The sequence below is a fragment of the Tupaia chinensis genome, unplaced genomic scaffold (genome assembly GCF_000334495.1).
Source record: "Tupaia chinensis unplaced genomic scaffold, TupChi_1.0 Scaffold000023_1, whole genome shotgun sequence".
Lineage (NCBI taxonomy): Eukaryota > Metazoa > Chordata > Mammalia > Scandentia > Tupaiidae > Tupaia > Tupaia belangeri.
Genome location: NW_006159453.1, coordinates 1,437,152 through 1,459,099, shown reverse-complemented (window position 1 = coordinate 1,459,099; position 21,948 = coordinate 1,437,152). Strand labels below are relative to the sequence as shown.

Below are 21,948 nucleotides of genomic sequence, written 5' to 3'. Positions count from 1 at the left end.
AGGCACTCCAGTGTTAAAACATCTGAGAAGGCGTGCCACCGAGAGGAGGGGAAGCCAGGTAAAGAACATATTTCAGGGAAAAGGGAACAGCCAACTGTCAAATGCCGCTAATAGATTAAGATGAGGGTAGAGAAAAGGAATTTTTTAAAAGAATTATTTCATTTAACTTTATTATTATTATTATTATTATTTTCCAGTTTGATCAGAGAGAGACAGAGAGAGAGAGGAAGTAAGAAAGCAAGCCACCAGGTCCGAGACTTGAACTGTGGTTGGCCATGTGGGAGTCCAGCACCCCTATCCAGCATGCCACCTGCTGGCCCGAGAAAAGGAATTTTTAAGTTTAAAATGTTAATAACGTGTCCAAGTAAGACACTATTATGTGATAAATCTGGATATTAAATCTATATTTGTCAGATCCTAACCACTTATCCTTTACTTTCTTTTTGTATTCTTTTTTTTATTATTATTTTGAAGAGTATTTTAAACTATGGAGAAAATTTAGATTAATGGAACAAAACTCCCTGTACTCAGAATTAATAGATTTTGATGTCTTATAAAATTTGATTCGGATGTACATTTTTTAATTTAAAAAGCTAGCTCCATGGCATGGTGGTTAAGGCAGCTGGATCTTACATAGCCAACTGCACAGTTTAAATCCTGGACCTGGTGCTTGAAAAACAAACAGCGTGTCTGTGTACATGCACACCCAAAATCCCAAAAGCAAGGAGGGATGGAGGAGAAGGGATTGCACAGTGATCATTCCCATGGTGGGTGCTTTCTCCTCTCCCTTTCTGTCTCTCTTTGATAAGTCCATGCACTCTCTATTGAAAAAAGAATTACAGACTATCTTATTCATTCAGAAAATACTAGTCTAAGGCCTAGTGACTGCCCCAAGCATTTGTTCTATATGCTTGGAATAAATAAGTAAAGAACACACAGATTCTTCCCTTTAGGCAAGGAAAAACAGGTAATAAACAATAGTTATATGTTAAAGATGACAAGTGGTATGGAATAAAGAAAGATAAATACATAGCAAAGTAAGGTCTGGACTACTGGCTGGGAGATAGAAGGCAAGTTGTGCTTTAATAGGGTGGTTTAGGTAAGTCTTATTGCACAGATGACATAAAGAAATCTACCTGGGGGCAGAAGGTGGTGGGACAGCCAGTGGCATTGTAGTAAAAGCAACTGGATCCCACATGGCCAGTTGTACAACTGAAGTCCTGGACCTGGAGGCTTGAAAAACATGCATGCATGTATGTCTGTTCCAAAATCTGTAAGAGAAAAATAGAGATGAACTGCAGTGTAGTAAAGTCTCACTTTCCCTCTCTTGTCTTTCTCTAGCAAGCACACAAGCCCCTCTAGCAAATAAGGGAAAAACAAAGTTACTTGTAGGAAGATCAGTTCAGAGAGATGGAATAGCCAATGAAAGGGAAGAGAAAGACATACCGTTCCCTTGATTCTCTTCCCCAATCATTGTCCTTCCCCCCACCCCCAGCAGCAGTCAGTACTGTAAAGTACATATGTATCCTTCCAGTCTTTATTTTCATACTTTGACTACATATATATGTGTCCATAAGCAATATTTAGTATTATCCTTGATTTATATAATGTCATGCCATATTTGCTGTTTGCCTGTTTTCATTCAAAATTATGAGCAAAATAGGTAAATCATGTTTGTCCATTTTAACCACTTAGTATTCTCCAAGTACACCACAATTCATTTTTTCCCTCTTGGAAGCAATGTTGCATTAACTGTCTTCATACATGTTTCTTTATGCATAAGTGAGTTTTTTAGGTTTTGTATCTAGAAGTATTAATAGCTGGGCTGTTCAGATGCACTTGCAACTTTTATTAGATATTGTTAAATTGGGGACCAGCAGTTGGTGTAATGGCTATGTTGCTGGCCTCCCATGTAGTTGACCACGGTTCGAGTCCTGGACCTGGGGGCTTAAACTCACACCAGGCGTGCCCGAGATCCTGAAAGAATAGAGGAGAAGGGATTGCAGCATGACCATTCCCCCTAGGGGGTGATTTCTCCCTTTCTGTCTGTCTTTCTGGCGAGCTCCCGCGCCCTATAGCAAAAACCTCTCCAAAACAAAAAAAAAAAGATATTGTTAAATTGGGGACCAGCAGTTGGTGTAATGGCTATGTTGCTGGCCTCCCATGTAGTTGACCACGGTTCGAGTCCTGGACCTGGGGGCTTAAACTCACACCAGGCGTGCCCGAGATCCTGAAAGAATAGAGGAGAAGGGATTGCAGCATGACCATTCCCCCTAGGGGGTGATTTCTCCCTTTCTGTCTGTCTTTCTGGCGAGCTCCCGCGCCCTATAGCAAAAACCTCTCCAAAACAAAAAAAAAAAGATATTGTTAAATTGTTTTGCAATTGCTCATATCAACAGTGTGTTAAAGGTATTATTTCTTCATGTTCTCTTCACACCTTAGTCTTTAACTTTTGCCAGTCTGATGGAGTGAATTGTTTTAATATTAATCTCCTATATTACTAGTGAGGTTGAGCTCTCATTTAAATGTTATTGGCTTTTTCAATTCTGCTCTTAAATATGATTTATTTATTTTAGAGGTTGGTTTTTACTATGTTGCCCATGCTGGCCTCAAACTCATGATCCTCCTGCTTCAGCCTCCTGAGTAGTTGGGACTACAGGAATGTGCCACTGCACCTGGCTTTCTTTGCCCGCTTATTTTATTGACTCGCTTTTTCTTATTGATTTATATAATTTTTTAAAATTTAAGTGATCTTTCTAAATGCTTCCTAAGAAACTCATCTGACTACAGAGTATTTTGTTGCCATCAATGGCTAAGTGTCAAAACTTACTTCTGATATTTTGAAATAGGTTTTTGTTTACTAAAGACTCTTTCTTACAATTTTTAATCCAACACTCATTTCTACCTGCTGCCAACCTAGCAAAAGGTGGGAAAATTAAAAAATAAAGTAAAACTAAAATCAGAACCTGCTTGCTTTGTTAGATATAACATTAGGTCATTGGGAAAATCATGACATACTTTTTTGTGTTTTTCTGTGCAAAACTTTATCATGACTTTCCCGACTACCCAGCAAAATATTTGTGGGAAGGCATTGAAAATTCTGTTACAGTATGTGCATATGTGTGTATTTTAATAAACTATCCAGTTTAATTTTCTACATTGTTCCTGTATTTACATCTTGACTAATAGTACTATTGTTAGAAATATATAAAAGAGGGACTGGACGTTTCCTTTTGAGATGATCATTATCAGATACTAAATAAGGAGCCACATTGCTATTGACTCTTTTCTGTAAAATACAATAAGAATTTTTTAAAATACTACTTTTTTGACATACAATATTAGAAATGTAATTTTATCTAGAAATAGAAAATGTATTGTACTTATTTAAATGTCACAATTCACGGATAAATCTTATCTTACTATTTTTCAGATTAACAAATAGAAATATCATACACAAACCTGCTGAATGGACCTTAATCGCAGTGGTGTTGCTATCATTGTAAGTATTAATGACATTAAATTCAGATTTTAATTCCAAACACTAAATACGTAGAATTTTGATTAGGAAAAAACAAAGTTATTCACTGATTTTGTAAACTGCTTTGAAAATGCCTGTGTCTTTTTCTTTCTTATATGATAAAGTAACTTATGAAAAGTGGTATGCTTTATTTTGACCAGCTGTAATCATTGTCTTTATATTTTTTACCATCATTTTTATCTGAGGGCCTTGTTCTTCACAAATACTATTAGTTATCATCTTTTGAAAAGTAATATCCCTGTGTTTAATATATACAGAATAGTCCCTTAGTTACTCTTTTTTAAGTTTTTTTTTTTCTTTTTCTTTCTTTCATTAGTGTGAATACCCTTACCAGAGTCTCACCATGCCACAGTACCCCTTCCACCTAGCCAGGATCACGTGTGCAGCCCACGTGGCTCTAGCACCACAGAGCAGTGCCTCACCACCCCCAGTGCCACTATGACTGAGCCTAATTTCATCCTTTTTTAGTTGCCAGGGGACACATGCATCACATGGAAGAAGCAGAGAGAGAGAAAGCACCCTTCTTCCCTTCAGTGGCTATGGTCACACCACAGTCCCTTTATGTCTTCATCCTGTTGGGATTTAGTACACACATGAGCATGTACCTTGTGTGTTTATCAAACTGCCAGGGCTGGGAGTCAAACCATGAGGTTGGCCATGTGAGGTCCAGCTCCCTTAACAACTAGACTACAGGACCAACCCTAGTTTTATTTTTAATAGTCCTTTTTATTAACATTGAAGGGCTTCATTGTTTTATAGAGTGTTTTAAAATATGAATGCTAGTTCCCTTTTTTAAAAAACATACTTTATCATTAATAGCATCAGAAAAGTTTTATTTTCAAATTAATGTACATTTTAAAATCTAACAGATTTAAAGGAACAAAAGTAGATGTTTACCACACAAGCATACATAAAACATTTAATACTCATTCACCTTTTAAGAAATCACTAGTGGTTTCTAAGGCCATAGGGTTAAAACCATTTAATAAATGTAGTGTTTTTCAGCTTGAATTGCAAAAATCTTCTTTTGAAGACCATTCATTACTGCATTACTGTTGCTACTGGTGCTTGTTAGGTCATTGAAGCCCATAGGACATGGAAAACTTACTGGACACTCACAGGTCAGGAAGTATTATGAGTCAACCTTATAACATCTCCAGCCCTGCTTTTTCTTTCTTTGATATTACTTCAGTCTGACATGTTATTCTGGCTTTACTGTCCCAAGGAAGGCTGTGCTGTGAAGCATTAGAGTAGGCTTCAGTGAGCCAGCATCTGTGTCACCCAACCAGATACAACTCACATGATTCATTAAATCAGAACACAGAAAATAACTTTACTTGAATGCCCAGATATAAATTTTTTATCACCCATAAGAACAAATCTTTTGTCATTTCTACTATTCAGTGTTCCAGTTGAATTGGTAATTTGTGAAACAGATCTTATTAATTTTTTAGAAAGTTCCTTCCATTTTATGAAATTTGTAAATATTTTGGTCACTGGCAAAGAAAATATCAGTATCTCTGCTCACCCACCATATCCTATGCCTGCTAATAAACCTTCCTAGACAACTGTTTAACTGTACTTCTGCAATTTATTACACCAAAGGGGAAGTAACTTTTTAGTTGACAAGTCAGAGGCGTAGGTCCATCAGTAATCTCAGAATCTTGCTTTCTAAGCCAGTGACTGGAAGGAAGTATTATCTTCATGAGCAGCTGCTTACCAAAGGCACATTAGGGCCTGCATTTTTTTTTTTTTTTTTTGTAAACTTCTGCCATATCATCTTCAAAATGTTTGGCAAGGAAAAAAAATTTATGGAAAGTGAAATAATAAAGACTACCATTAAAATTACATGTGATTATTCCTTACAAAATTGAACCTCTAGTGTTTGATTTTAATAGAGGCACCCATCTGTCATAAAATATTGAAAGCTTTGCTAGTCCTTTTATACGATATTTGACTTCCCTAACTTTGGATGTAATGTGGGGAACCTTATTTCAAGGGTCAGTGACCCATAAAAATAGTAACTTAATTGAATTCAAAAAAGAAACTGCACACAGATCGGGCGTATCGCATGTTTCACGTGCGATCTCGAAGTTGTAGCAGTAAACATCATTTCCTTTTGTCATTCACCTTGTATTCTTTCTTCATTATGCTCTCACCCTCGAGCTAGATCTAATCTTTTTCCTAGTCATGGACCCCTTTTGTGGTTAGTTATGGCCCTTTTGGTTATTTTTAAATCTTTGGTCACTCTAGCCACCAGGTCAGATGGTGCTTCCTAGGTTTTTCTCTTTGAAATTTTGTTTTCTCCTTGCAAGTTATAATTGAGCCTTTTCATTCTGTACTTGCACATTCTGTCTTCACTAGTTGAATCTTATTTTTGATCATCAGCTTCTACAGCTTCTGTCTCCTCCCCCGTATTATTTTATTTCTTATTTCCTCTTTTCTCAGAAAGTCCCCTTTAGTTTTTCATATTTCTGGCCCTGGGGAATCTGTGGGTCAACTGATAGCCCCTTTCATCCCAGCTTTGTCCTTTCATCACCCTTATTTATATTTCTGCTCTTTTCTCCTTCCACTTGCAGTTCATAATTATTTTTTAGAGAAGATGGCATTTTGTCCCTAGGAAAAGAAAAAGTAATCATGAGGGCCAGAGTTGGTTAGAGTCTTACTGTGAAAAATATGGACACTGCACACCCAAAGAGGCATGCATATGTAAAGAGAAATGCAGAAACACACACACATATTGTGGAGCAGAAACTCCACCCTTCAGCCTTTTAGCTTATTGCCATGAAGATTGAGTAAATATAGGCTACATATAGTAATTATCCCATGATTCAAAAACTTTCTCAGCTACTCATCAATTTCCAGTAGAATTATTTTTAGTCATAACTTGTAGACATTTCTGGAATTCATGTAAAAAAACAAACTTCTTAGGGTCCACAGGTGATGTAGGGTTAAGGTGCTGAACTCTCAAATGGCTAACTGCAGTCCCACACACAGCAGCTTGAAAATCATGCCAGGCATGTGTGTGTGCATGTCTAAAATCCCAAGAGGAGAATGAAGGAGAAGGGATTGCAGTATGGCCATCTCTCCTGGGAGGTGATTTCTCACTTTACCTCTCTTTTTCTGGTGAGTGCATCCACCTTATGCAAAAACTTTAAAAAAAAACAAAAAACAAAAAAACAAGCAAACTTCTTATGTCTTTGTAGCTAAGAAAAAGATAATAAATGGTAATCACAGTCACTGAAGATGAGTGTAAAAGATAATATGTTCTGTATGTTATAATAGTATATTGCTAAGTTTTGTTATTCTAGCATTTGTTTAATGCATGAAAGTTGTTCCTCATGCCTACCCAGCCAGCGTGGCACAGTGTAATGCAAGTGTTCTGAAAGGCTGTAAGCCATACAGCCAGCACAAATTAAGATCCCTGTGTCCAGTCTGAAAACATGCTGGGCATCCATGCAGATACACAGCATCCTGAGGTGTTGGAGGGCTGGGGAAGGGGGATTACAAGGCAATGAGACCCTGTCTAGTGTTCATCTCTCTCATACATGTGTACACTCCCTTTCTTAAAAAAAGAAGTTCTTTATGCAAACCACTTAGAAAAGAATACATGGACATGGGACCAGCAGTTAACATAATGGCTATGTCGCTGAACTCCCATGTAGTCAACTGTGGTTTGAGTCCCAGACCTGATGGCTTAAACTCACACTGGGCGCGTGTGTGTGCACGACCAGGATCCTGAGAGGAGAATGGAGGAGACGGGAATGCAACATGGCCATCACCCCTGGGGGGTGATTTCTCACTTTCTGTCTGTCTTTCTGGCAAGCACATGTGCCCTGTAACAAAAACCTCTCCAAAAAAATAAAGAAAAGAATACATGGACACATTTATACATTGGGTCATCAGAGTATTTTTCTATGTAAAAATGCATCGTGATTTTCCTAACACCTTAATGTAATTGTATTAGTATGTTACCATAGTGGCTTAGGTCTAGCTCTTGTTAGAGGGGGAAAAAAAGTCAACATCTTGACCAAGACATGATAGTTCAGAACAACAGACACAGAGCTGGGTCTTTAAGTTTCACATCTATATTCTTAAAAGTTAATAAGCTCTGCCTTTAGCAAATAATCTTTTTCTAGTTGCTTAAGATTAAAAATTTTTGAATCAGGCCAGCTCTGTAGCTTGGTGGTTAAGGCAGCTGGATTACACGACTGACCATGCAGTTGGAATCTCAGGCCCAGAGCTTGAGAAACATATTGGGCATGTGTGAATACCCAAAATCCTGAAAGGAGAGAGAGAAATGGAGAACAAACTTCAATATGACCATTCCCCATGGGGTGCACTTTCTCCTCCCTCTTTCACAAGTGCACATGCCTTCTAGCAAAAAAAAAGGTAAACTTTTGGACCTGGGCCAGCAGGTGGCATGGTGGTTGTGGCAGTTGACTCCACATAGTCAACTACAGTTCAAGTCCTGGACCTGGTGGCTTGCTTGTTTTTCCATGCACTCCTCAGAGAGACAGAGGAAGAAAGACAGAAAGCGAGAAATCAACCCCCCTAAGGGGGGCTGGCTATGCCACAATCCCTTCTCCATTCTCTTGGGATTTTAGGCATGCACACACACATGCACAACATGAGTTTTAAGCCACTAGGTCCAGAATTTGGTTTTTTGGGTTTTTTTTTTTTTTTTTTGGAGAGATTTTCCCTATAGGGCGCATGCTCTCGCCAGAAAGACAGAGAGTGACAGAGAGACAGAAAGCGAGAAATCACCCCCTAGGGGGGATGGTCACGCCGCAATCCGTTCTCCTCCATTCTCCTCTCGGGATCTTGGGCACACACGCACCCGGCGTGAGTTTTAAGCCACCGGGTCCAGGATGCGAACCGCGGTCGAATACGTGGGAGTCCAGCGACATAGCCATTACACTAACTGCTGGTTCCCAATCCAGAATTTGAACCACAGTCAACTACGTGGGAGTCCAGTGACATAATTATGATGCCATCTGCTGGCCCAATGGCAGCTTATTTTCTTTCTCACTTTCTCTCTATCTCTCTGTCTCTGATAAGCATTCATGCCCTATAGCAAATTAAATAATAACAATAAATTAATTCCTTTTTTAAAAAGTACCTTATAAAAAAATTTTTATAACAGCATGTAATTTATCAGTATATTCTGATGAGACTTTCTTTTAGTGGAATCTTATACCCATATATTCTCAGAAAGAAATTTAATCAAAGAGAGTTGGTATAGTTAATCATCGAGCACTCGATGAAACACATCTATATATGAAAATAAATCATGACCCATTCTCACTTCATTTAGACTTCTTACTAATTCCATTGAGCTTGAATGGCTATTGTGATTGCAATATTTATTGATATTTATACTATAAATTCAGACCCTCACCAGTTGCCAAGAGCACATGGGAGAACTTTTGAAGCAGAGTTTAAGAAGGATACATTATATGGGACCAGCAGTTGGCATAATGGCTATGTCGCTGGACTTCCATGTAGTCAGTCGTGGTTTGAGTCCCACACCTGATGGCTTATACTCACACCGGGCACATGTGTGTGCGTGCCCAAGATCCCAAGAGGAGAATGGAGGAGAAGGGATCGCAGCATGGCCATACCTCCTGGGGGTGATTTCTTGCTTTCTGTCTCTGTCTCTGTCTTTCTGGTGAGTTCACGTGCCCTATGGCAAAAACCTTTTCAAAAAAAAAAGAAAAAGAAAAGCATACGTTATAACAATAAAGGACTTAGTGTCCTTTTATTTAATAAATGTTGTTATTAAAGATTGTCAAAAATGCTTTAACATAGAAGAACATCCATAACAGTGATAGTTGATTGGCTTGGGTTTTGTTTTGTTTTATTTTAAAAGAACTGATTAGAAATACAATCAATCTGATCATTACTGAGATTTATTGTTTAAGCATTTGGTGATAATTTTGCATCTTGGTTGAACTTAATCAGATTTTATTCTTATATCAGGTTTTATTTCCAGAAAGATGCTATACATATAAATATAATACAAAGTTCATCTGATATTTCCAAAAACTATGACTTAATAAAATGTTAGTCTCTTTCCATTCTTTGATGCTTGACTTTTTCTTTTTTTCTTTTTTTTTTTTTTATTTTATTTTGTCAGAGGGCATGTATGCTTGCCAGAGGGAGAAAGTAAGAAAGAAAGAAAGAAAAAAGGCACTTTGTAATTCCTTTTTCTCCATCTGTCCCTCCTTTTGGGATTTTGGGCACATATGCACATGCACCCAGCATGTATATGAACATAGTCTTCTATAGGTATTTTAGCACCCATACATATGCTATTATATAGTAAGCTTTTTAATGTATTTGAATATTTTGAAGTATCTGTATACCAAATTAGAAAGTGCAAGTATGAATTACATAGGAGTATATTTAATGATGTAGTCTTTTAGTATATCATATTTTGTTTTTATATTCCTTGTAATTCCCATCTTACTCAGAATCAAGGAAACAAAAGGCACTTTTGATCGTGGTCACAGTATTTAAATTTCTTTAAGAAGATTTTGACAGGTATTTTAAGATGTAGCCATAGGTCATCTCCTTTGAGTCTGTCCCTTTTCCCCTTTTCTTCTTCCCTTTGCTCTTAGCATTCCTCAGTGACTTCTTCTGTGACTTCATGTTTTCCACTTCAGTCTGTTATGCAGGAAGCCACTGTGCTGACCTGAAGCTGGAAATCTAGGGCAAGGTCCAGACCAAAACATAGCCAAATAAAAACCATATTTAAAAAAAAAAAAAAAAAAGCCATACATCAATAGAAGACTATTAAGAAGCAGATTAATTGACTTGAGTTCCTTTATGTATAACCCACATGCCAGAAATGAGAATCAAGTTTCCTCAATATTGCCTATACTTAAAATGTAATTTTTCCTCTGAAGTTTAATATGAAAAGGAGTCAGACAATGGTCTGGTGGTTAACACAACTGGGACCCACTTCACATGGGAAGGTCCTGAGTTCATGTACAGGGGTCTCTCTGGACACACCAGGTGCATACAGATGGGTATCCATTATCTGGGTTGGCTGTGAGGCTGGAAGTCAAGAGCTGCATGAACATCCTATTGGAGATATCTGTCTCTCTCTTTTTCATAGAATAAACTTTTTTTTTAAATATGCAAAATTCGTAAATAGGCCACTTTTTTTTATTCTGATGGTCTGTAGTCCATTGTAGCATGGGAGCCAAATTCTTCTAGTGACCAGGAAGAAAGCTGTATATTGTATTCCATGGGAATTATTTGATTATTTAATGAAGGAGATAAATACCTTGTATTATGCAGAAAGGATAAAAGATAAAATGTCTTACAGTAATCTAACATGGATACATGCTACTCCAGTTTTTATACCCTTGATGTTCTCTAATGGAAAGCTTTCAAGACCATCTCCAAAAATGTCTACTTTCATTTTATTTATCTGAATTGGCTGTTTCCAGTGAACTGTAGTCCACTTCCTAGGCAGAGACTCGGCAATAGTTTATTCTGTCTAAAAGCTTTGAGTATTCCCATCGTTCAGGGAGTAGCATGTAAGTCCTAGGAAATGGTATTTAAACAAGCTCAACTTGACCATGATCACTAAACAAAAGCCATCACTGGACACAGGCAGCCACTTTAGGTAACCATCATACAGATAGATACTCTGGAGAGTCACTTCCCTAGGGCTACCAGGCATGAATGGAAAGATGTGACTAAGGCTTTTTGCCTCAGCTGTTTTTTTAAAGCCTGCCCATCACTAATTTCCTCAGAAAAAATTTGTGAGCACACCATGAGAAACAAAAAGATGGTTCCTTAGAAATATATTGGTTCTCAATATTCTTAGAGTCAGCCATTCTCTTAATATTCCAAATTCAGTTCTAGGTATTTAAGACCATATTAGAATATCATTTAAATTATTTTTTTTATCATTTTTATTATTATGAAATTTGTTATACCTAATAACCTTTTCATTGAGATGCAATTTATATAATATAAAATTTATAGTTTTAAGCAGTTCACTAGTTTTTACTATAGTCACTGTGTTTTGAAACCATCATCAATTCCAGAACATTTCTATCACCTCTAAAAGAAATCTCCTGTCTATTAGCCCAGTTCTAATTTCTCCTTTATCCATCTTTTGGCAACTACAAAGCTACTTTCTGTCCTGTGGATTTACTATTCTGAACATTTCATATAAATAGAATTATATACTCTGTGGCCTTTTGTGTCTGGCTTCTTTCACTTAACATGCTTTCAAGGTTCACCCATGTTGTGTCGTGTATCAATACTTGATTCATTTTTATGACCAAATAATACTCCATCATATGCCTCTACATCATTTCATTTATCCATTCTTCAGCTAATGGACATTAGTCTTGTCTGGTTTAATGCTGCTATGAACATTTGCATATAAGGTATGTGGACATTTATTCTCAGTTTTCTCGGGTGTTAATCATACCCATGAGTGGAATTGCTGGGTCATATGGTAACTTTAACTTTTGAGGAACTGCAGCTGCTGCACCATTTTACATTTCCACCAGCAATATATGAGGGCTTCAAGAAGTGAACTTTAAAAATCATACCTTATATATTCAATTTCTCTAAAACTTAAATGTGCTTGTTTTATTTGATTTTAGACTGTCATGGATTTTTAACATGAATTTCTTAATGATCTGGGAATTTCTACCACTTATACAAAATGAGTGGCTATGAGCCAAAAATAGTAACAATAGAATTAGATTTCTGATTTGTTTATTTTGTAATGTTTCTTCTCCCATTACCTTTGTCATTGTGAAGTTCAAGTATTTACCTATGCACTGAGAATTAAACAGTAATTAATTTATTTCTACATCCTCCATATTTATTGTTGAGAGTTTATATAAGAAAAACATAATATTTTTCAATCAAAGTACGTTTATCCTCAGCCAGCACAGGTATATGAGAATCCAGACACTTTTCTAAGAAATAATATCGAGACCAGCAGATGGCATAATGGTTATGTTGCTGGACTCCCACTTAGTTGACCGCAGTTCAAGTCTTGGACTCAGCTGCTTAAAACTCATGCCAGACAGGTGTCAGTATGTGCCCAAAATCCTGAGACAAGAATGGAGGAGAAGGGATTATGGCCTGGCCATCCATCCTGGAGGGTGATTTTGTGCTTTCTATCTCTTTCTCTGTCTTTCCAGTAAGCACATGCGCCCTACAGCAAAAATCTCTCTCTTAAAAAAGGCAAGATGATAAATAGTGATTGACTATTAAAAAAATAATAATTGGAATAATAATAATTGGGAAAAACATAGAAAAGATATTGAATGATGAAGCGGGGAGATTAATGTCTCTGTATTGACTGACATGCATGGCATTCCCTTTTGAAAAAGCAATGTAATACACTGTAAAGTTATATGTGACTCATTGTAATATAAACAAGATTATGATGATAATAAATAAAAAGGGAAAAAATTCAAAACATTACAAAAAGAAAAAACATTTACTTAATTTTAAAGCCTATTAAGTGATTTTTTTTATTCCTTAAAAATTCCTTATATCTTTGGCAATTTTGTGATGTTAGTTTTTTGAGTAGCTAAGAGCTCCCAACATCAGGCCATACTCCAAATCAAAAGATCTTCATCAAAAAGAAGTGTTCTCTAGCTTCCTCATCCTGAGGAGCAGCGGCCCTTGTCCGTCACAGACTTGATTTCAGGAGCCAGTCCCCACATCTCCCAGTGCTGTCTTCATATCCTGACTGAGTCTCCTGAGAACTAGAAAGCATAAGGTTTAAGAGCACTGTTATCCCCAGCCTCAGGACTCTGCACTTCTAAGAGTGTGGTAATCATGTATGGACATCTTTGGTTGATTCCATTTCAGTCTTAAAGCATTGAAAAAAAGATTAGAGCCACTATTCCGAGAGAATTGTTACATAGCAACAGTTAGTAAAAAACGCTTTCCTAATACTCATCTACAGAGCTGCTCTACAGAAAGATCTGTCACAAACAGGATTTAGATATAAAGTTTTTAAGTCACTACAACCCAGCCCTTTAAACAAACCTGTGTGTAATGTATCACTACAAAGTGAGTTACAAAGAACTTGTTTCTTTTGAATTAGAAATATCAATGGAAAGCATCCCTGCTTCCTTATTAATAGGTAATCCTAGAGCATTAAATGCAAACATTATCAGGACATAAACCATCTGTTATAAGAAAAACATTTTATTTTATTTGCCTATCATAGTCTTTTATAATCAAAGTTTTTATCTCAGCTTTCTAGATAATAGTTATGAAATGGAAAGCCATAACATACTTCTTCATAGTATATCATTGTCTGCCTTCTTTATTTCTCTTAGAAATCCTTAATTACTTCACTTTACTTTCCTTGGTTTTTCACATTTGGGGATTTTAGCTTTGTGACTAGAATAAAATTAAAATGCTATGTTTATATATAATTAATTTTTATTAAACATGTTTTTATTAAATATAATTTCCTTACCCCAGTGACCATCTTTGGCTATAGAAGGGTCTTTTAAAATCCTTAACTCAGTCTCATTCTTGATTATATCCTGCTTTTGTCCCTAACTAGCAATGTAACCTTCCACAAGTTACTAATTCCATTGGGCATTATTTTTCTCATTGGCATTATAAAATATTGGATGAAATCCAGGTTAAATCAATGTGGCAAAATAAATTCAACTATATGATATGATAGTAAGAAATTGTTCTAATGTAATAAATATGTCTAGGGCTACTGGAAGAGACTATGAAGATGAATATATTTAGCACAGAAAAAATGTAATTTTGCTCATCGATATCCATGGTACCACTACCCATGTGCTACACTTTGTGAGTCATTAAGCTTGGCAAAGAAATATGGTGAATGATATAACTAGTTATCTGTGGAAAGATTACAGCGATCATTTAAATAAATGGGAAAACACCCCAAGATGTCTGTCTTTCTTTTCTTTTTTTTTCTTGACTACAGAGTTTGCATAATCACCAGATGGACAGACAAGCAGAGAGAGAGAGAGAAAGTGTTAGAAAACAGCCCCTGAGAGGGAATAAGCATGCCACAGTCCCTTCTTCTCCTTTTCAAGGGATTTGGGGCATGCACACACACTTGCCCAGTTTATTTCTCAAGCTACCAGGCCCAAGACTTGAACCTATATCTAGACCACTCAGCTGGCCATGTGGGACCCAGCTACCCCAACCACCATGTCAAGTGACTGGCCCAACATGTCTTTACTTTCTTTTTGCTATAGACTTTAGTTGACATATTGTTCTCCATATCAAAGATGAGAAACTTTCCCTGAATACAAAAGGAAACAGCACTAGGCCAGCCCCTTACCATAGCGTCTAAGGGAGCCAGATCCCATATGGCCAATCTCCATCTGAGTCCTGGCCCTGGTGGCTTGAAGAACAGCCAGGTGCACATGTGTGCATGCCCCAAATCCCAACAGACCAGAGAAATGGAGAGCAAGGGATTGCAGTGCAACCATATCCCCTGGGGAGTGCTTTCTCTCTCCTCTCCCTTCACCCACCTACCCCCTACATACATACCACCAAACCCCTGCACCTGCAATTAAAAAAAAAAAGGGAAACAGTGGTTTAGTACTTCAGTATTACAATAAGGATAGTGAAAAGCAAAATAAATATGTAAGTTGATTTTTTTAATGTTAAAAAATATTTTTAAACTCTTTCCTAGAAGCCTCATTACAGTTATGAGCCATTTCCCCCTTCCAAATTCTTCACATTTTATTCTGGGATAAGTCTCATTAATGAATAGGCAAGTCTAGAAAGTTACTTAATGTGAAAGTCTCTGAATCTTCATTCAAGTCACATTTTTTTTTTTTTTTGGAGAGGTTTTTGCTAAAGGGCACGTTCGCTCGCCAGACAGAGACAGAGAGAAAGCGAGAAATCACCCCCCAGGGGAAATGGCCATCCCTTCTCCTCCGTTCTCCTCTTGGGATCTTGGGCACACATGCACATGTGCCCGGCGTGAGTTTTAAGCCACCGGGTCCAGGATGCGAACCCTGGTTGACTACGTGGAAGTCCAGCAACATAGCCATTACGCTAACTGCTGGTCCCTCAAGTCACATTTTTTAAAAGCTCCAGAATGTTTTCATTTTTTTACTCCCCATTCTGTTTTCATTGATGAAAAGATCCTGTTCACTGATACAGCTTCTGTGAACTAGGTACTCTACAGTAATGTGAGTTTCTTCTCTGAGATAATACCATCTGACAGCTAAAAAGTAAATAGGTACATTACTTATAGCTCTTATTTTTTTTCTAAAGAATAATTATTTGGATTTTGTTTTTGTCTTTAATATCATGCTATAAAAGCCAGTGTAAATAGACTGCATTTTATATAAGAAAAGATGAGACCTGCACTCAGCTGTGTCATCACAGCTATAAATCAGTGTAGCAGCAGCTAGCTATACTATAATGGAAATTTTTTCAAAACCTTTTTTTTTTTTTTCAAAAAATATTCAGCATATTTTTATTGAGCAGTGCTATAGGTAAGACTATGTCATAGATCCTATAGGAAATACAATGTTTAAACAAATCCCTTACCCTCAGAAACCAAGCAGCCTCCTGGAGGTTGAGGAAAGGAGGAAATCAACATGTGTACAGCTAAGAACAATAAAATATTGTGTCAGAACATAAAATATTGTGGGGGTTCAAAGACATAAAAGATCTTGATTAGGAAGATAAAAAGATTTCACAGGAGCGAGATTTATGATGAATTCAAGAAACAAAGGAATTAAGGAAATGGAAGTAAACAGATGAGAGCATTCCAGGAAGTACGTAAGCAAGAAAAAGGCAAAAAGAGGGAACCAGCAGTTAGCGTAATGGCTATGTCGCTGGACTCCCACGTAGTCGACCACGGTTCGTGTCCCGGACCCGGTGGCTTAAAACTCACGCCGGGCGCGTGTGCGTGCGTGCCCAAGATCCCGAGAGGAGAATGGAGGAGAAGGGACTGCGGCGTGACCATCCCCCCTGGGGGGTGATTTCTCGCTTTCTGTCTCTATGTCTCTCTCTGTCTGTCTGGCGAGCGCACGCACCCTACAGTGAAAATCTCTCCAAAAAAAAAAAGGCAAAAAGAGATGTAGTCAAGAGGACAAGACCATGGGAGGAGAAGTTAGGTCTATTAAAGAGATCTTTTAACCTCAGGGAAACTCAGTTCAGTGGGCAGTGAAAGTCTTTTAAGTTTTAAGAAGAAGAATGTCACAAGACCTGTGCTTCAGAAAGATCTGTCTTCAGAGAGAGAACTAGAATCAGATCTGATCCTGTTTTCTACCTTGTGCCAGCCCTTCAAAGGCTAAAGGAAAAACCTCTATTGTAGCCTACATGGCCCTGCATGGTCTAGCCCCCTTACTTCTCCAACCTCATCTCTCTTACCTACCTTGTTCTCCCCCATTTCTGCCACTCTGCCCTTTAAGCTCTTTCCATCATTCTTTCTCCAAGTCCAGACTGTCCTTCCCTCTCCTCTTCCTTTGATTAATTCCCATTCATCTTTCAGAACTTGAGGAAATGTTTTTCCGCAAAAACTTTTTTTCTGACTAGGGACCAGCAGATGGCATAATGGTTATGTCATTGGACTCCACATAGGTGACCACAGTTCAAGTCCTGGACCCAGGGGCTTAAAACTCACACTGGGTGTGTTACCCAAAATCCCAAGAGAAGAATGGAGAAGAGATTGCTGCATGGCCATCCTCCTGGGAGGGGGTGATTTCTTGCTTTCTGTCTCTTCAGCAAGTGCACGTGCCCTATAGCAAAAAAATAAATAAACAAAATTCCTGACTAGATCAAATACCTCTATTAATAGGCTTCACATTACCATCTGCTTCTCTTTCCACCACTGTCCTGTTTTCAATTTTATATTTGTTTGATTACTAGATTAAGATCTGTCACCTTCGCCAGACTTCAAGATTTTTAGGAGTTGTTTCTATGTCTTATTTTGCTCACCTTTATAAACCCAGCACTTAGCACTGAACCAAGAACATCATAGATTTACAATAAATATCTGGCACTGAATAAATTAATGAGATCACTAGGGAGCTGTACTCTTGCTCTTTGTTGACTTTGTCTCTTCTGCCCACTAGTGTGTATTCATCTTTAAAGTTTAAAAAACATGCGTATTCTTTGTCCTTGACTTCAGACTATCATCCACTCACCTACCAAACTTCTTGAAAAACTCATCTGTTCTTAGTGACTTCAGTGAGAAGTCACTCTTTAATCACTCGCATTCTAGATCCTGGCCCCACCATTTATGAAAGTGATTTTCTTGAAGCCTCCACTAGTAACAAATAGCCTAGTTAAAAAAGAGCAGCAAGGAAAAAAGTAAAATGATTACAGTGAAAATGAAAAGGGAGAGACAAATGATGAGAGACATTACACCTCTAGAATCTACAGGGTGTAGCCATGTTGCAGGGAGCGGAGCAGGGAATCAAACATGATTTCAAGATACCAAGGTGATTGGGAAGGTACTGGTCCATTTAGGGAAGTAGGTAGGAAGAACTTGCTGAGGGAGATGATATATTTGGTTTTATACCTGTTTTATGAAGCACTGAGACTATTTCTGTTCAATTTCAGGTCCAAGCAAATTATCCAGTGAGATGGTTCCCCAGAAAGTAGTTGAAAAGAAAGCTGAAGGAGGTTGAGGAAAATAAGAGACCTAGATTTTAGAGTAAGCATTGGGATAGGTGAGATAGCAAAAGTAGAGAATATTAAATACAGTCCAGATGTAACATAACTTAGGGAAACAGCTATATTCTGGCCAAGGATGCCTGAAGAATATTGAGAAAGCAGAAAAGAGGGGTAGGAGACATGTTTTGGACACCAACTATGTGAAAACACCATGCTACCCTTTACGAACACTATCTCGTGTGATCCTCACAATTCATGGAGGTTGGTGGTTATGTCTGACAGGTTCCGAAAAGACAAGCCCCTTGTTCTCAGGAAGGTAATGTCTTACCACCTCTTTCTAGAACCTTAGCTCCACTTTGGATTATTCCACAGTGTTATGGTTGTATGCATACCTTTCTGAGGCATACTGTGCAGTGGAAAATGGATGTGTTTTGAAGTCAGATCAGTCTAAGTCTAAATTCCAGCTCTGATGTTAGGCAAGATGTTTGTCTTATTTTGCTGAACAAGGATAAGGACTATAAAAAAACTGTGTTTCTGCAACTAGATCATTGTGAGTGACCTTCAAGAAAATCACTTCCATAAAATGATTAAAGTGCAGACCAGCTTGCAAAGGCTGCTATAGTATACAGGTGTTGAGATGCTAGTCATAGCAGATATTAACCATTCTTTTCATATGGTTGGCAGAAGTGGAAAGGAGAGAGGGGAGATTATAACCCAATGTGATGAGGTATATCTTCAAAAGACTTCTTGCTTTAAACATCAGTGTTATTTGGAACATTTTGCCTCTGGTTCATTTCAAAAGTGTATGAATGAGGAGCCCAATGGCACAGTAGTAAAAAGGGTGTTCTGTAAGTCAGTCCCACATAGGAAGATTGCTAGTTGTGACCAAATACCCCTCTGAGTATACCAAGTGTTTGTGTGCCCATGATCTAGGACTGGCTGAAGCCGAGGGTGAATCACAGCATTAGGACCTTGCTGGGGATTCCTTGTATGTGTGTACATATGTGTATGTGTCTCATTCTTGCTCATTGAAGAAATAAGCTTTCTTTTAAATAAATTAATCATATTTTTTATATTTTGGCTTCTGAAAACTTGTATTAATATGTCATTAGTAGCTATGATTTTTTTAAGAATTATTTTATTTGTTATTGTTGTTATTTTTTAATTTGACCAGAGAGAGAGAAGGGGAAAGTGAGAAAGAAAGCCACCAGGATTGGACTGGTGCCACGGTCAGCCATGTGGGAGTCCAGTGCCTTAACCACCACACCACTTGCTGGCCTCTGTGTCTGATTTATTCTTAACCTCTTTCTCCACAGATAGAATTAATTTATGATAGAATTTCTTTTTTTCCTTTTGTTGCCCTAAAGTTTATTCATTTCATGAGAAAAGGAAGGTAAAGCGGGACAGGGTCTAATCATTTCACAGACCTTTCATCCAGCCTATAGCCTTTTATTATCTAGCCAGGTTCATGACCACACCCACGGGCACACCTGGTATGTTCAGCTCAACCTGGGATTTGAACCCCAGGCCTTCCAGTGTCATATAGCTGTGCCCTACCACTGTACCACCACAGCCAGTCCAATTTAGGGGTCATTTTAAGCTTGACTTTCACAGCAATGAAGTTTAATTCTGGCGACTTTTCTTTTTTTGTTTTTTGTTTGTTTTGGTTTTGTTTTTTGCTATAGGACGTGATTCATCAGACGTAGAGAGAGTGGGAAAGCATCCCCACAGGAGGATGGTCACACTATAATTGCTTGTTCTCCATTTTCATTTTGGATTTTTTTTTTTTCTTTTTGAGAGGTTTTTGCTATAGGGCGCATGCGCTTGCCAGAAAGAGAGAGAGACAGAGAGACAGAAAGCGAGAAATCACCCCCCCCCCCCACCGGGGGGGGGGATCACCCCCCCCCCCAGTGGGGGATGGCCACACTGCAGTCCCTTCTCTTCCGTTCTCCTCTCGAGATCTTGGGCAGGTACACATATACACCCAGTGTGAGTTTAAGCCACCAGGTCCAGGACTCAAACCGCGGTCGACTACATGGGAGTCTAGCGACATAGGCATTATGCCAATTGCTAGTCCCTCCTTTTGGAATTTTTTTGACATGCACTCACACGTACTTATCATGATTTTAAGCCACTGGGTCTGGGACTCAGCCTCACAGTTGGCCATGTGGGATCCAGCTGCCTTAACCTCCATGCCATCTGCTTGAACCTGACTTTTTTTCATATTCAGTTTTTACTTTTCCTGTTTTCTCATCTTCCATGGCCCCCCACACACATTCCTTCACATATATACACATGCATACATACAGAAATATACATACACACATACACTAGTTTCTATATAAGAATAAAGGACTTTCCGTTCATCCAAAGATTGTTTGGACAGCACGTAAACAGTGCTAAAACAGGAACGATGTCTACAGCAAGGTGAATTTTAAACAACTTTTTTACCAAAACGTAATCTCCATGCAATCAAGGACATTGTCTAGATTACTTTTGTCTTCCTCATGCCAGGTACTCAGTCTGGCATTTAGTTAAATGTTCAGTGAATATCTGGTGAATAAATCCAATGAATGAATGGACGAGAAAAACTTGGATAAACTATTGTTGGTATTATAGACCTCCACATAAATTTGATAGTACTAGTAAACTGCATTGCATATGAAAAAAATAATAATTGCTTCCCATTATGAATGAAATGGAAGACTTTCATTCTTGGTCTCTATAAATGATTTCGTATTTTTTCAGGGTAGGTATAGTCTGATAAGAATTTGACTATCTTAAACAGATTGCCACTTTTAACTAAATCTAGCATTGCTTTTTATACAAATAGAATTTTTATAAAATCTTTAATAAAATTAATAAAATAGGGCCAGATGTTGTCATGGTGGTTGAGGCAGCTGGATACCACATGGCTGACTGCCCAGTTCAGGCCCTGGACCTGGTGTTTTGGGAAAAACCATGTTGGGTGCATGTGCCTGCATGCCCTCCCAAAATCCCAAGGGGAGAGTGTAGAAGAAGAGATTACGGCATGGCCATTCCCCCCTCCGGAGGGGGATGCTTTCTCACTTTTTATCTCTCTCTTTTTCGCTGTCTCCACTGAACACACTACCTTATGGCAGGTTAAAAAAATAACAGAATATAAAGTTAATTGTAAATGTGAATTTACTTGGTACAATTATAAAATTAGTAAGCACTTTAATTTTTTTAAATCCCTTCTTTAATATGTATTTATTTTATAGATAATGCTATATGGCACATGAGCTCACCAGAAAGACAGAGAAAGACAGAAAGACAAAAAGTGAGAAATCACCCCCAGGAGGGATGGCCATGCCACAATCCCTTCTCCGCCTCCTCAGGATTTTGGGCACGCACCCAGCATGAGTTTCAAGCCTCAGGGTCTGGGACTCTAACCATGGTCAACCATGTGGGAGTCCAACAATGTAACTATTAAACCATCTGCTGGTGCCCCCCCAAAATAATCGTTTAATTTAGAACATTATTCCAAATATTGCTTTACCTTCTATGGACTTACTGGGCTTTATTTGTATGTGTGCACTGATAAATAGAATAACTGGTTATAGAGCAGTTATTTGCTTAGTTGGTCGATATGGCACTAAATCTTTTAGTTATTTATCTGATACATCACAGACACAATTCTGGAGATCGTATTGGGTAAAAAAGCACTAGAAATTGTTATGGACACTGGGGACAAAGTGGAAGAAGAGTGGGAGAGGGAAGAGTGCAGAAGGGGAAATATGGGGGGAAAT

The 21,948-nt window shown here is 38.0% G+C and overlaps 1 protein-coding gene across 4 annotated transcripts in view; it reads left to right on the top strand.

Annotated features, from left to right (window-relative positions):
* Positions 1–21,948, top strand: part of RPAP2 (RNA polymerase II associated protein 2) — a 94,437-nt gene that overhangs the window by 51,847 nt on the left and 20,642 nt on the right. For 3 of the 4 annotated variants that reach the window (XM_027770467.1, XM_006140149.3, XM_006140150.3), the window contains one exon: positions 3,434–3,502. In XM_027770467.1, coding sequence (XP_027626268.1) covers positions 3,434–3,502 — 69 coding nt within the window. Of the gene's footprint in view, positions 1–3,433; positions 3,503–4,009; positions 4,182–21,948 lie in introns of those variants that run through there. The other variant, XM_014586601.2, reaches the window with a different exon arrangement.